Raw genomic sequence first — 13,420 nt, forward strand, 5'->3', positions numbered from 1 at the left:
AAAGTACACAGAAGAGGGAATGCTGACAGCCAGGCAGTGATTGAAATGCTTAACCCTTTCAGGGTGAAAGTGAGGACTGCAGATGCTGGAGATCAGCGTCAAAACTAAAGTGGTGCTGGAAAAGCACAGCAGGTCAGGCAGCATCTGAAAAGCAGGAAAATTGATGTTTTGGGGAAAAGCTGATTCCTGATGAAGGGCTTTTGGACAGCACACTTGAAATACCACCCCCCTGCTCTTCATTAATAGAGTGTCATTGGATATGTTATGTTCATCTGAGAGGGCGTTTATCTACCATATCATCAGAACAATGGTGCCCCTGACAGTGCAGCATCCCTCAGTACTGCAATGGGAATGTTTGTTTAGATTTTAGTGTTTGAATGTTTGTAGATAAACTTCCAAAGGGATCTTTACTCTGCATCTCTCTGTGTACGTGCAGATGGTCCGAAATTCCTATTATATGGAGATACTTAATCCAGTTAGTGGAGTCGATGTTTTCTACACCCTTGATGAATAAGAAAAACCTTAAAAATGGTTTCTACCCTGATTATGATGGAGACCCCCAACACCCCAGTCCACACTGGAGATGTGCGTCAAGGCAAGAAGAAAAATTCCACACACCCTTTGCCCAGAGCAAAATTCATCCAAAAATTCTGTTCCATTTTTATCCTGGAACATTTAGTGATATCCAGCAGGTACACGTGCAATAATGAGTTGTGTTGCAATTCCACCCTTCTATACTAGTGGAAGGGAGAGGCTTCAGAAGATCTAAAGAGAACTTTAGTGCATATTGAAAGTAAAAGGCAGCACAGATGAGATCAGTGGCTTGTTTGTTTGCTTGTGAATTGAAATGTTATTAGAAGATACTGCCAGCTGAGTTAATATTTACTCAGAATCGCCAATGCTGTACAGTGCCAGCCACTGTGAGTTTACAGCAATCTTCTTCTCATGGTTTTCTGGGGGAAATTGGAGCGTCAATTCAAAGGGCACCTTTCCTTGATCTTGTGCAATTTACATTATTGATTGGATGTGTGTGAAGATAACACAATTATCAACTTGAGCCCAGGAGACCATTGCTTTCAGCGACATTACAGCTTGGGTGACTGAAGCTGCACTGTCCGTGGGGGCTCTGCTGCGGGCTGTGAGCCTGACGCTGTTGTGGCTGAGCTCGGTTACCTCGGGGCAGGGATATTGCAGGTTGCATCGCTGTGAGTTAGGGGGTAATGTTTGACAGCACACATTGCTTTTCTCGCCTACTTGCTTCTCGCCCTCAGGTCGAGGCCGGAGAGACCTGGGACTCTGGTGTAAAAATTATGCGAATCCAATTCTTGAAATGCGCCTAAGAGAGCCTACTAGCAACTCGTAAGACCCCTGATCCCATTGCTCACTGAATCAGTGAATCTCCCCCATGGGAGAGGAAAGAGTGCTTTTCAAACTGACCGACTGGGAAACAGTCTTACTGTTATTGGAGCGCTAGGTCAAACAATATTCAGTTTTGCAATAGGGAGAAACAGCATTCCCAAAGCTATAGCCAATCAATCATTCCGGCCCCCTCACCCATTACCAGAGATCTTTAATTTCTAACTGTTGCATCTTATAAGCAAATGCATTTTACTGGTGCACTACAATCTTGAGAAGGCTTTTGAATATTGTATTAACACTTGGCATCGACATGTCTCTTGGTGTAGGCGAAAGTGAGGAAATTGCCCAAAACATCGATCCTCCTGCTCCTCAGATGCTGCCAGACCTGCTGTTCTTTTCCAGCACCACACTCTCGACTCTAATCTCCAGCATCTGCAGTTTCGGGCAAAATTGCCCAAAACATCGATTCTCTTGCTCCTCAGATGCCGCCTGACCTGCTGATCTTTTCCAGCACCACACTCTCGACTCATATCTCTTGATGTAGGTAAAAAGGTCAACTTCTAAATGTTTACACTTTCCAAACCCACGACCTCTCCCACCTAGAAGGCCAAGAGCAGCAGATACATGGGAACACCACTACCTGCAAGTTCCCCTCCAAGTCGTACACCATCCGGACCTAGAGATATGTCACCATTCCCTAAGTCAAAATCTTGGAACTCTCCTTGTCTTGGCACTACGGGCACACCAGCGGCACACTAATTACAACAGTTCAAGAAAGCTGGTCACTACCTTCTCCTGAGCATTAGGGATGGGCAATAAATGCTAGCAGCACCTAGCCCATGAATAATAAAAGTCCTGAATATGTCAAAATATGTCTCCACACACCGGGGATGGAGCCAGTGCGAGAATAATTTAGGATCTGGCGCTGGTTCGGATGAGATGATTTCAGCATTTCAAAGGACAGCAATTCCGTTTGAAATGCTGAGGACATTTACGCGACATAACTAGCGAGGAAGGCGCGGCGTGGGCATAACATGCACTGGAGAAAGGATGCAGGAGCTCACCTCTACAGAAATGGTCTGAACTAGGGGCGTTAGAGAAATTATTAGAATTAAAATAGTCATTAACTTATTAGACATTACAGAAATTGCAAACTCAATCCATTAATTGTTCCTTCTCTTTTTGAATATAATCCGACCGTTCTATTGGTTTTATGCGTCCTTTAAAAAGTTCCTTGCTCGTCGTACTATCCACCTTATACGTAAAACCAAAAAAAATGTTGTGGAGATGACAGAAACATTTATTTCTAACCTTCCTTTTTAAAGAAAAATCGCGTGAGTATATTAAATCTGCGCCCTCTTCCTATCAACTCACCGACCAGTGGAAACAATTTGTCAAAATTTATTTCTGAAAATCTTGAAAAAAAGATTCGGTGAGGTGCCCATTAACTCCTTCAGCTGTAGTGCTTTGACCAGCAGGGCCCTGGTTGTCACTATGCTTGTCGAAAGGAAGATATATGTACTATCGGAATGGGGGGGAAACTTGTACCAGAGAACAAACGCTCCAGATGTGGTAAACACCATCAGTGTACATTTCGTGCCAGCTGCCTTGTTTACAAAAAAACTTAACTGACCCCAGAATCTTATAGCAGGCGTTAAGAAAGAAATTAAAACGAATCCCCAATTAAAATTAGTTTTATTCTCTTCCATTGTTCACAACGTGTTGATCACAAGAAGTGCGGAATGATTGCAACAACGAAAATGCAAAGGCGTTCAACAAGGCAGGAGCAATAGTGCAGATTTGGTGACTGCCTAGCTAAGTATCCGACTATTTTCAAGTATTATTCTCCCACAGATTTCCAGTCCTTTCAGTATCTTTAATGAGCTTGCGTTTCACATTGCAAGTTTAATCCTGGTCGGAACGGTTTAGTTTTGCAATTGTTTTTGTCCCAGTTCGTCCAGGCACACCTGACAGGGAGTGCATTTTGGAAACGCTGGCTCCATTGCAATCATCCGGCGTGAAACATACTGGGTAGGGACAAGTTGAATTTTCTTGCAACTAGTGTCATATTCAAGTGGATTTGTTTTTTAACAAACACTATGAATAAAGTAAGTTTTGGAGTGACTAAGAGTGTCACTCACTAAAGAAAGATTTACTCCATCCCTTGGTCGGGTGGGACTCTCAAACAATAACCACTTGTCCGGAATACTTTAAAAAGTTGCAGACAGCGTTTACATAGTGGCAGAAAGAAATAAACCGACCGGTGGGAGGCTTGTGGTGAGCGACTTCTCAAAAAGAGGGGATCTGTAACAGTTGTTGCATGTAAGAGCGTTTAAGGAGGGAGTTAGAGAAAGCAGGGCCTAGTTACCCAACCTTTGAACTGACACGAGTAAATACGCAGGATAGAATCTTCATATTTTAGTTCATATTCTATTTCCAAGAATTATAGCAGTGCAAACGGAGAACTCGAACCCTATAGACGAATAAAAGTAAATTGATTGCAATGTGTGGGATTTTAGAATCCAGCGGATAACTAAAGGGATTGATTATGCATTTGCTATAAGCGGTTTAAAACACTGGGCGAGGTTTCAAAGTAACCACAGCGTGGCTGACCAGTTTGAAATCTGTAAAACCAGTCAATAATACTCTTCGGAAAACTACAACATTTTGTTTAACTCCGTGAAGATTCACAATGCCCGTGACTTGAGTATTCCCAATGTTGTGTATGTTGTCAGCAACAAGTTCTCGAGAGTGCGCTGCAGTGAACTCGCCCCTGATCAGAAACGAATCGCCTCAAGCGCGTATTTGAATTCAGCGGCACTTCATTTAAAATGGGATAATTAATCCGAGCACCCAATTTCTAGAAGTTATTTAAGTATGAGATGCCCAGGTTCAATTTAAATCAGTGTGGCTCGTCACTACTGTTCTTTTAAATATTTGTGAAGCTGTTTAGTGTTCCCTGTCAGGGAATTGGCTCAGGGACTATCTTACACTTCATCCTGATGTGCATTATTTATACTAGTGGCTCACACCATCTTTTCCATTGACAGCTTTGCTGTTTGAAAGCTTGGCTGCTCTTTTTGTTTTGTAAATAGTGTAGCTTCCCTCCCTGTCTACTGGCTCCCGCCGCATTGAGTTCCATTTCACCTTAGTCTTTCTCACGTCGAAATCTGTGCAGCTTTTATTGTTCCTGTGCAGGCAATAAACAAAACGGAAATGATGCCCATAAACGCACGCGGCAAGACAACCATTGCATCCAGTTCCCCTCAAAGTCCAATCATGCCGTGACTCGGGATTTTTGATGTATTCATTTGGTTTTGCTGGGCTCGAACTTAAAAGTCGTTAAAAACAGGTCTTCCAAATCCCTTTTCGCTGTCAATCTCGACATATTTTTAGTCTCTTCGCAAAAATACGCCACCAAACATTTCCACTGTGACTCACGCAGTTGACCAGATATGTTTGGGAGTCGGTTATGATTAGAACTATGTTCAAATGGAGCGCTGGTGCAAGGTGGAGACCAGTCTGAGCGGGAAGTGTCAGGGGCAGACTGGTGTTGAAAGCAGCAGGGGTTGCATCGTTGCGCCCCGGGCTGTTTGTTCTCTGTAGTCTCAGATGTTGGGACTGACAGTTCCCGTGGCTCGTTTGGAGCTGCAAAAGACTGCGATCCCACTGAATGTTTGTTTTGCGTGTTTAACAATGACATTCTCTTCATGAATACTGCCTTTGTGCCCTTTTACTGCATCTGTCGCTCGTTGGGAGAGGAGTTGGTATTGCAAAGAAACGAAAACTGGGCCACTTCACCCAGATCTCCAGCACGGGGATTAGTATTGTTAGGAAGAGAAATATACTACTTGTCATAAAAGACTGGATAAGAGAAATCGTCCATTTATTCATTGGAAACGTGGGTTGAAGCTTTGTTATAAGAGCCCTGGCCATATTCAATTAAACGCTTTGTACTGAACAATGAACTCAGTGGAAGTCCTCCAATGGGACTGAGGGGAGCGGTCCCCCACCAAGTCTGGAATAGCGAGACTGGATGTGGTCTCCACTGCAGAGAGAATTTACAGCAACCCTTATCATACACCAATTTCTTCCCGCAAGGAACATCACTTCCACGCCATCCCCACATGGCCAGGCATGTCCTGCCCGTGGGAGATGTTCAAATGCTATTTCTGATTTTAAAATGACACAAGTCTCGGCGTGGGGGCCGGGGCGTTGGGGGGGAGGGTGGGGTGGGGATCTGTGGCATATACGCTTGGAAATCCCCAAAAAGGACCTGAGAATATATATCACTTTCTGGAAGAAATATTCCCTAAAACGTATCTACCTTTACGGAAACTGGATAAAAGGATCGAGTCAATTTGCAGAGTTGTAAATTGCAGAGCTCAATTCGCACGCAGGTATTTTCCAAACTGGTTTGAATATAACCGCATTAATGAGAATCGCTAATTATTTCGATAGCAATCGGTCAGTTTTGGGTAGGCCAAGTGTTTATAAAAGGCTGTGGTAAGATATGCTTCAACATCAGCTCACACTCCCCCCTCCCCCACTCCCTCCCTCCCATATTACTGCCAGAAAGAGTCTCGCCTCAGTCTGTTAATATATACCTCCCCGCCCCCTACCCCCCACACTTTGGTCTCTTACTCTCCTTAAATGTTTTATTGATCAAATGCTTCGTCATAAAAGATTCCCGTAAGATTATCGGCCGGAGTAAATCCACACCGCAAGTCACTTTTCTGGTACAATGTTTAATGTGTGTTTCCCCTCCAACGCTGCTTTCCTTCAATGCATTTTCAAGACGACGGCCAGAGAAGAAAACAATAGAATTACTGGCGACGCAACCTTGTAAGACTTAACACGATCGGTAACATTAAAGGTAAATGACTCTGAGGTGAAATGACGTGATCAAAGGCATACAATATTCGCTCAGCTGGATAGACTGTATTCGAGATAACTGCTGGGGAGAAAATTCCAAATAGCAATTTCACTGCAAAACTGAAATCAGAACCTTCCAACCGACCAAGTGAATCCTCTCTTTATTTTCCGGTCGGCGAATTATCTTTTTTGCGTGTTTTAAATACAATTCAAATGGTCGGGGTTTACAGGGAAATTAAGTGTCATTTTACTTGCCACCTGCCGATTACAACATTCTCATCCCCAGAAGAAAAATGGTGATCAGAATGTTGCCGGTTTGGATCAGGTGGCTGCAGCTCTTGAGATATCAGAGTTACACATCCCGTCTCGGGACACCTAGCTTAAAAGGCCACTTTCAGCTCGAGAGCTCTGTCTAAAGTGTTTTTTTTAAAAGGTCAGCTATATTTTCAACTAATGGGCAGGAAAAATATTTCTCAGGGTAAAACACGTTAAGTAGTGAAGTATTTGTAAAATCAGGTCTGGTTAGAATGATCAGTTTGGCTCTATCTCTGGAGGAACTGGGTTTGGCAACGAGTTGCTTTCTTTGCAGGTGCTTGAGTCGGTGCAGTATACTCTTAAATGTTTTAATTTTGGAGACGCAGGAATGTATTTTTGTCACTGGAGCTTTCTGTCATTTTAAAAGAGACTGCTTCTCTTATTATGCATATACCAATTCCAGAGAGGTCAATGATAATTGACAAACAGTGTGCTACATGGGGACGCATTAATTACATGTACGCTCCACGAACGCTTTTATTTACATCGTTTTTGGACAGGTCACTGCTGTCGCACAAAGCAGAGGTCCCAACATTATTACTGCGACTGAGATTAGATTGTTAATCATGGAATATATCTTCCTCGACTTAGTTCATATTTGGTTTATCTTCTCAAGACCTGGTGCCAGTTTATGTTTTCTATACAACAATTATTTTACAATAATGTATTGTTTTCTCTAAATTATCATTAATAGGAACATCATAAAAAACAGAACCATTCTGGTTGAAGTATTTGATCATGCCATTTTCAAAATCCCAGGCTGGTGGGACGTACGGGCGGAACACCGCCAATCTTTGGTCATCAACACAGAAATCTTGCAAGCAATCTATCACAGAACCAAGTTCGTCTCTTCCGGCCATTCTTCTGGATTTCCCACGGAGTTGCAACATCAAGTCCAAAGGAAAAGGATGGGAAGGGTTGGGAAAACTCCCAAAGAAGTCCTTAAATTAAATTAAATGGCTTGAGAAAGGCGAGGTGAGTACAAGTGCTGTCACATGGATGGAGGAGTAACTGGTGTCCATGTGGAAGTTAGTCTGCTGTGCGCAGAGGCATCGTACTGGCTCTCAGACAGCTCGATTCCAGTGCCACTGTCATACAGGGGCGATCCTGACGAGGTGGCGCTCACTGAGTGAGCCAGAGACGGGTAATGAGCCGGGGAAGCCCGCAGGAACTGTGAACTCAGGCCGTTGGACATGCCCCCAGACTGGGACACTGGGGTAATGGTGCTGTTACTGACTGACCACAGACTCGGGTATTGGCTGCAACAAGAAAGAAAGAGCCATGAAAAGTTATGCAAAGTCACTAGCAATTCAAATACAGTCACATGGGGAGGGTGGGGGTATCGGGCTCATAAAGAATGGTAAACACCAGTAAATGGGATCAGTCATCATTGCAATGAGCTGGTCAAGCGAAGCTATTTGGTTGATGTGGACAAGTGATCAACATATTAAAGACATTCTCTGCCCCCGTGGCATTCTCCAATTGGACGACTACAATCATCTAACTGAGAAGAAATTACAATCTAGTTCCTCACTGCCGGACTGAAACTGCTGGACACTTCTCGGTGAAATCCAAGTCGGACGCTGGATATCAAGTGGAAGTGGTATCACGTCGGCTTTCAGACTCCCCCGCTGTAATGTCTCAAAACCCTTCCCTGCAACTCAGGATGCTCCCGCTAGGATATTCAACTGCAGAAAGCAGTTTATTAACGAATGGCTGGGCTACATGATATTGTATTTTGTTTTTAAAGTACGTTAACAGTGTATTCATTTTCAAAAAAATCAATTGCTCGGACAGATATGCGTTGCTAACATTTACACCTGTCTGAGATTATAGTTGGAGGAATGTTTACTCTGACATTATGTCCTTCCCTAATAGTTCCCACAACCACCTGATGAAGGAGCTGCGCTCCGAAAGCTAATACTTCCAATGCTCCGAAAGCTAATACTTCCAATGCTCCGAAAGCTAATATTTCCAATTAAACCTGTTGGACTATAATCTGGTGTTGTGGTTTTTAACTTTGTACACCCCAGTCCAACATTGGCATCTCCAAATCATGCCCAATGGTTGTGCGTGTGTTAGTGTATGTGTGAGTGCGTTGGGGGACATCGTCAATATGTGTGAAATGTAAATCAATCGAGCTGTTGAGATAAGTTGGCAGTTTAATTTCTATTTACTTTAGACAATAGGCTTGAGGTTTAGGTCAAGACAATGATTGGTAAACAAAATTAAAGTATTAGCGCTGTGGATTTAGTAATGGTGGAATTGCTAAATCTTTTCAGAGAAATAGAAGACATTCCTATAACAAAAGGTACTTCTACCTCCGCCCTCCGAAATTGTGTTAAATCCACTAAGGTCATCCTGCGAATGTCTCTTACCTAGAGCTGGTGGCAGTGCCAGCATTGTGTGTCATGGGTAGCATGCTGGTATGCGTGGAGACCTGCAGACCCGACCAGTTGTCATGGTTAGGAAGCATGGAAAGGCAACCAGAAGAGCTGTCGGGATAGCCAGCTACAGGGAAACACACAAAATAGCAACAAATTAGACCTGGTACAGGTGGCATAACTAAACACACAGTACAATGCAACAAGTCCGCATTCAATGATGTAATCTCTAAGTGATGGAAGACTGTGAAAAGTTTTCCTCCCACGGTAAAACTGAGAGACTAAGTATTTTTATAAGCGTCTGATTTCACAAATTCGCTTTTACAAAATAGCTGACATCTAGTTTGTGTCATACTGTTAACTCTTCAACTAACACAACTAATTGAGTATTTAATCATTCCCTAACTAAATCAGTCATTGGGAAAGATTTTGAAGGTGGAAGTGGGATTTAAAGTTAAGTGATGGTGGTTATAACAGAATCATCATTTTTCCTACAATAAAGATACTGTGTAAAGATAACGGTCTATATTCGGCAGCACGAAAACAATGGGACCAATGTTCACCCTCGCGGACAACCTCTTTCTCTGTCACAATCTTTCCTCATTTTGTATTGATGCTCCTTTATTGCGTTGTTTCTAGAACATTCCTCTCTTTCTGCTATATGCTCTTGCTTCACTCTGCATCTTACGGTGTTGAAACTAAAAATCTATCATACACAAAACGATTATTGTAGTACACCCGCATTCCTCACCCCTTCAACAATTACAGGCCTTTCCAACTTGCAAAGGATCCTCACTTGCTTGAATTACCTCCCACCACCTCCGCATCCACAGCAACATAATAACCTAGCATATCACCCCTAGCTTTCCAAATCTGTTTTTTTTTAGTTTTTTTAAATGGGATGTGTACGCCATTGGCAAAGCCAATATTTGTTGCCCAACCCTAATTTTCCTTGACTCAGGTATTTCTGAGTGTAGTTAAGAATCAACTACATTGTTGGGGCTCTTGAGTCATATATAGACCAGGCCAGGTGAAGAGGGCACATTACCTTCAGTAAAGGTCGGGAGTTTACAACAATGGTTGAATGTGCCATGCTGACTGAGACCAGTTTAAATTCCAAATTTTTATTGATGAATGGAATTGACGTTCCATGCGCGGCCACCAATGTGTACCGGTATATCCGGAGCATTTGTTGGGTCATTGGATTAGTGATTCCCTCATATTACACCTCAATGAAGTGACATAACCTCCCTCAAAATGCCTGCAGTAGAGCTGGTTAAAGCATCATATATTAGCCCAGACGCTTTAAGAATTCAAATTTAGGAGGGAACGTACGGGCTAATTCGAATTTTATTCGACTATTCAAATACATCTAATGAAGGCTTGCCAGTGCAATAATATGACAAAAGAGACGAGTGCTTTTGATATCCAGAAGCAGATCAAACTCTACAGTAACCGTTCTGTACCCTTTCATAAAGACCCTTTTATAGTCGCTTAAAATGATATCGGGTATATGTTAGAGCAGTATCGCACTTACTCGGAGAGCTGTTCCTGTGCGTGTAAGGATTCGGGTATGGAGCAGAGCGCTGGTTCCTCAGACTGGAGTAACGCTCGCAACCGTGGGGCGTGGAGAGTGAGATTGGTCCACCAAATTGAGCGTGAGGGTTAGAAGGTGGACACAGGGTACCTGTGCTAGGCAGAAACCAACTACCTACTGGCGAGGAGGAGAAATATACATGAGGTATATACATGTCCAGTCAGCCACAACAAATCAGACGAGCTGCAGTACAAAGTGACTCTCCCCCACCAAAAAAAAACTTACATTGGGAATATCCAGACTGTTGGCTGTCACTCACGTCATCCAGCATTTCCTTGTGATCGCTTCTGGACAAGAAAAACCCATTAAACACAGCGCACAGATTGGTCCGAGCTTAAAGTATTGCAATAAAATACTATCTTAGGCTCACCTCTCTTTGGAGTCAAGGAAGGCCTTTGCAAACGGATTGTATTTAATTTTGAGAGCTGTGATCTGTGAAGTAGGGCGGGGGGTGGGAATAAAACTTAAGATTCATCAGTATGCAGTTACTGGCGTGTCGCTACTCTTACCATAAATCATAGTCTTAGTGCTAGCAAAATATGGTGCAGACAATCCAAAAATGACCTCAGATTTTAAGAATTGAATCTGCTCAGCAATGGTCAACGATTTCAAATGATGGCAATGAAACACTGCTGATCACTGGTGCTGATAACGCTAATTGTGTCTATACTGGACTTCTGGAAGTGCATAGGCTCTTTGGAAGGCGTTTACCTCTTCATTCTGATAGGCTGTCACAGCGATGAACTGAGTCTCAGGGAATGAGTGACTGCTGATCATTCTCTGAGTTCCCCCGACTCGCACGATGTGAATTCTGGGCTCGTATTTATGCAGAGAGTTCAACATAATCTGCAATTCCAACAATTAAAAAAAAATGTCCTTTAGAGGCTAGGTCCATTCTAATAAAACTTTTACAGGCTTGCAAGTTTCCTAGTCACTGCGCAACTAACTTTTTCACCGTTTGCATCGTTTAATTAGACCATATTTCTCTCACGTGCGAAATTTTATACACCATCGACATATAAACTAACAACGACATTCAATGATGCGTTGTCATCCCGGCTTTACACAACGTTCTATCATTTGTAATAGCTCGCTGTGGCTTATGGAATGTGCAAGAGGCCTGTTAACTCTCCAAAGTTGCCTACCGCTATATTTTGCCACTGTTACACCAGCAAAGAGAATCCCGGAACTCTGAGAAATTCAGAATCCTCTTTTCAATTATCAAGTATTATTTGTTACAAAAACCTCGGAGTTAAATAGTTACCGTTTCCCAATTAACGACAAAACGTGCAAATCAGATGTCACATAATCTCACCAGCGCTGACATTTGAGAGCATCATGTGATAACTTTGCATCTTCCCCTTTTTTTAAATTGCAAATGGCTTACTTGTTAACTGCAACATCGGAAAGAATCTGAGTGCAGTTCAGACCTTCAGGCCTGGTACACGGGTTAGTTCAGCTAGTCAGGGATGCATTAAATCTACAAGATGTACCTGTCCGCCGCCGTTCAGTTTGTTGGTGAGTTTAACTTTACTGAAGGAGACGGGCGCTTTCATCCAGTGCGCCCCAAAGTTGGGAGAGTCGGGGTGGATGTAAACACAGCTGGGAGCCTGAGGCTCCGGTTTGCCACCGGGGACCCACTCTCCGTTCACGTACTTCCAGCGGTGGTTGTCGGCGGCCACAAAGTCCAAGACAAACGAGTACATGGCGTTGGGATCTAGTCCTGACACGTTCACTTTCAACACAGGAAACATCCTCCTGAGAACAGGAAAGAAAGTAAAACGAGTGAGCAAGGAAGGGGGTGGGGTGGTGGTGCATTTTATCTATTGTCCCACGCTTCTGAGCAAGACAAGACCCTGAAGGATATGGCTTGTAGTCACACCCGCTGCTCACAAATTGTTCTTGCAACATATGGAATTAAACCTTTCAACGGGACATAGAGGAGCAAATACAAATGCTGTCAACTTTAAGTTGTGATGTTTTGCCCTGTTTCTAATTATGGAAAGGACAAGCTGGGGTAGGCCGAGCTCTGTTTTCACGCCTTTCCTAAGGATTCTAAAAGCGGTGATGTACACAGTGAGAGGTCAGAGGGTAATCCTCCCAGCGGAGGCTGGCTCCTCAGCCCTCACCCTACCTGCCGTTCTTTGTGACGATCATTTCGTTGGTCAGTTCCTTAAACTTCAGCCACAGATCCAAGTCTTCCAGGTTGACTTTCAGCTCTCTCTCAGTGGGGTCTCCCTTCTCACTCCCAGCCTGTAGTTCACTCTCCACCGCACTGAGGAGATGGTCCACGCGGTACTGGCCGCTCTTGCCACTCTCCGTTGCACTGGAACTCATTTTCCGGATCCGGAGGAGACCCAGATACTTCTTCTTCTCCCAGTTGTTTCCTCCCGGGACTACGGGAAAGGGAGTGCTGTCTGCTCAATGTACTTCCCTCTCCCAGTCTCTCATTCTGAAACCTCTCATTCATCCTGATAAGTACCCCTCCATGGGAATGCTGACGTCAGCGAGCGGCTTGGCTGAATGCGGATTGGTTGGGGCCTGCTTTGATCTGAGCAATGCCGCGTGTGATTGGCGAGTGGCGGCCATATCAGTGAAACTGGGGAAAGCTTCTGAAGTTACAGCCAGATGTAATTACCACAAGTTAAATAGAGCTATTTCATGCAAATCTGCAAATGTTTACACCTATATCAAAGCATGGGGGTCAATGAGGAAATGGCTTTTAGGATATAGAGTCCCTGTCCTCTCAAGTGTCTAATCTATTTGTAATACAAGTTTCACACATATCGGGCCATGCAAACCCATTTCAACTGAAATAGGAACATCTCAGACAGCCCAGACGGTGATTGCTGCAAATATGAATTTTTTTTTAAAGATCAAACAGAACGAT

At 43.5% G+C, this 13,420-nt stretch overlaps 1 protein-coding gene across 4 annotated transcripts; it reads right to left on the minus strand.

The window, feature by feature from the left end:
- Nucleotides 1-6,074: 6,074 nt before the first annotated feature.
- On the minus strand, nucleotides 6,075-12,968 carry tbxtb (T-box transcription factor Tb). Of its 4 annotated transcripts, none has more exons than XM_072581024.1 (8): nucleotides 12,665-12,968; nucleotides 12,024-12,288; nucleotides 11,242-11,376; nucleotides 10,901-10,962; nucleotides 10,756-10,814; nucleotides 10,471-10,644; nucleotides 8,928-9,060; nucleotides 6,075-7,808 (listed from the first exon to the last, which is right to left on the minus strand). In XM_072581024.1, the coding sequence occupies exons 1-8, from the start codon at nucleotides 12,865-12,867 to the stop codon at nucleotides 7,541-7,543; spliced, it is 1,299 nt and encodes a 432-aa protein (XP_072437125.1). In that variant the 5' UTR covers nucleotides 12,868-12,968; the 3' UTR covers nucleotides 6,075-7,540. The 4 variants fall into 4 exon arrangements, with proteins under 4 accessions (XP_072437125.1, XP_072437123.1, XP_072437124.1 ...); XM_072581022.1 differs by having other exon boundaries at nucleotides 10,471-10,647; XM_072581023.1 differs by having other exon boundaries at nucleotides 10,756-10,817.
- Nucleotides 12,969-13,420: the final 452 nt, after the last annotated feature.

Source organism: Chiloscyllium punctatum, chromosome 11, assembly GCF_047496795.1.
Source record: "Chiloscyllium punctatum isolate Juve2018m chromosome 11, sChiPun1.3, whole genome shotgun sequence".
Lineage (NCBI taxonomy): Eukaryota > Metazoa > Chordata > Chondrichthyes > Orectolobiformes > Hemiscylliidae > Chiloscyllium > Chiloscyllium punctatum.

Bases quoted from the DNA above. Each gene is read 5' to 3' on its own strand.
- tbxtb (XM_072581021.1), bottom strand. From the start codon at position 12,867: ATGAGTTCCAGTGCAACGGAGAGTGGCAAGAGCGGCCAGTACCGCGTG. The intron at 10,818-10,900 runs GTGAGCCTAAGA...TTTCTTGTCCAG, and splicing joins TTCCTTGACTCCAAAGAGAG to AAGCGATCACAAGGAAATGC. The intron at 9,061-10,470 runs GTAAGTGCGATA...GTTTCCCTGTAG, and splicing joins GCACAGGAACAGCTCTCCGA to CTGGCTATCCCGACAGCTCT.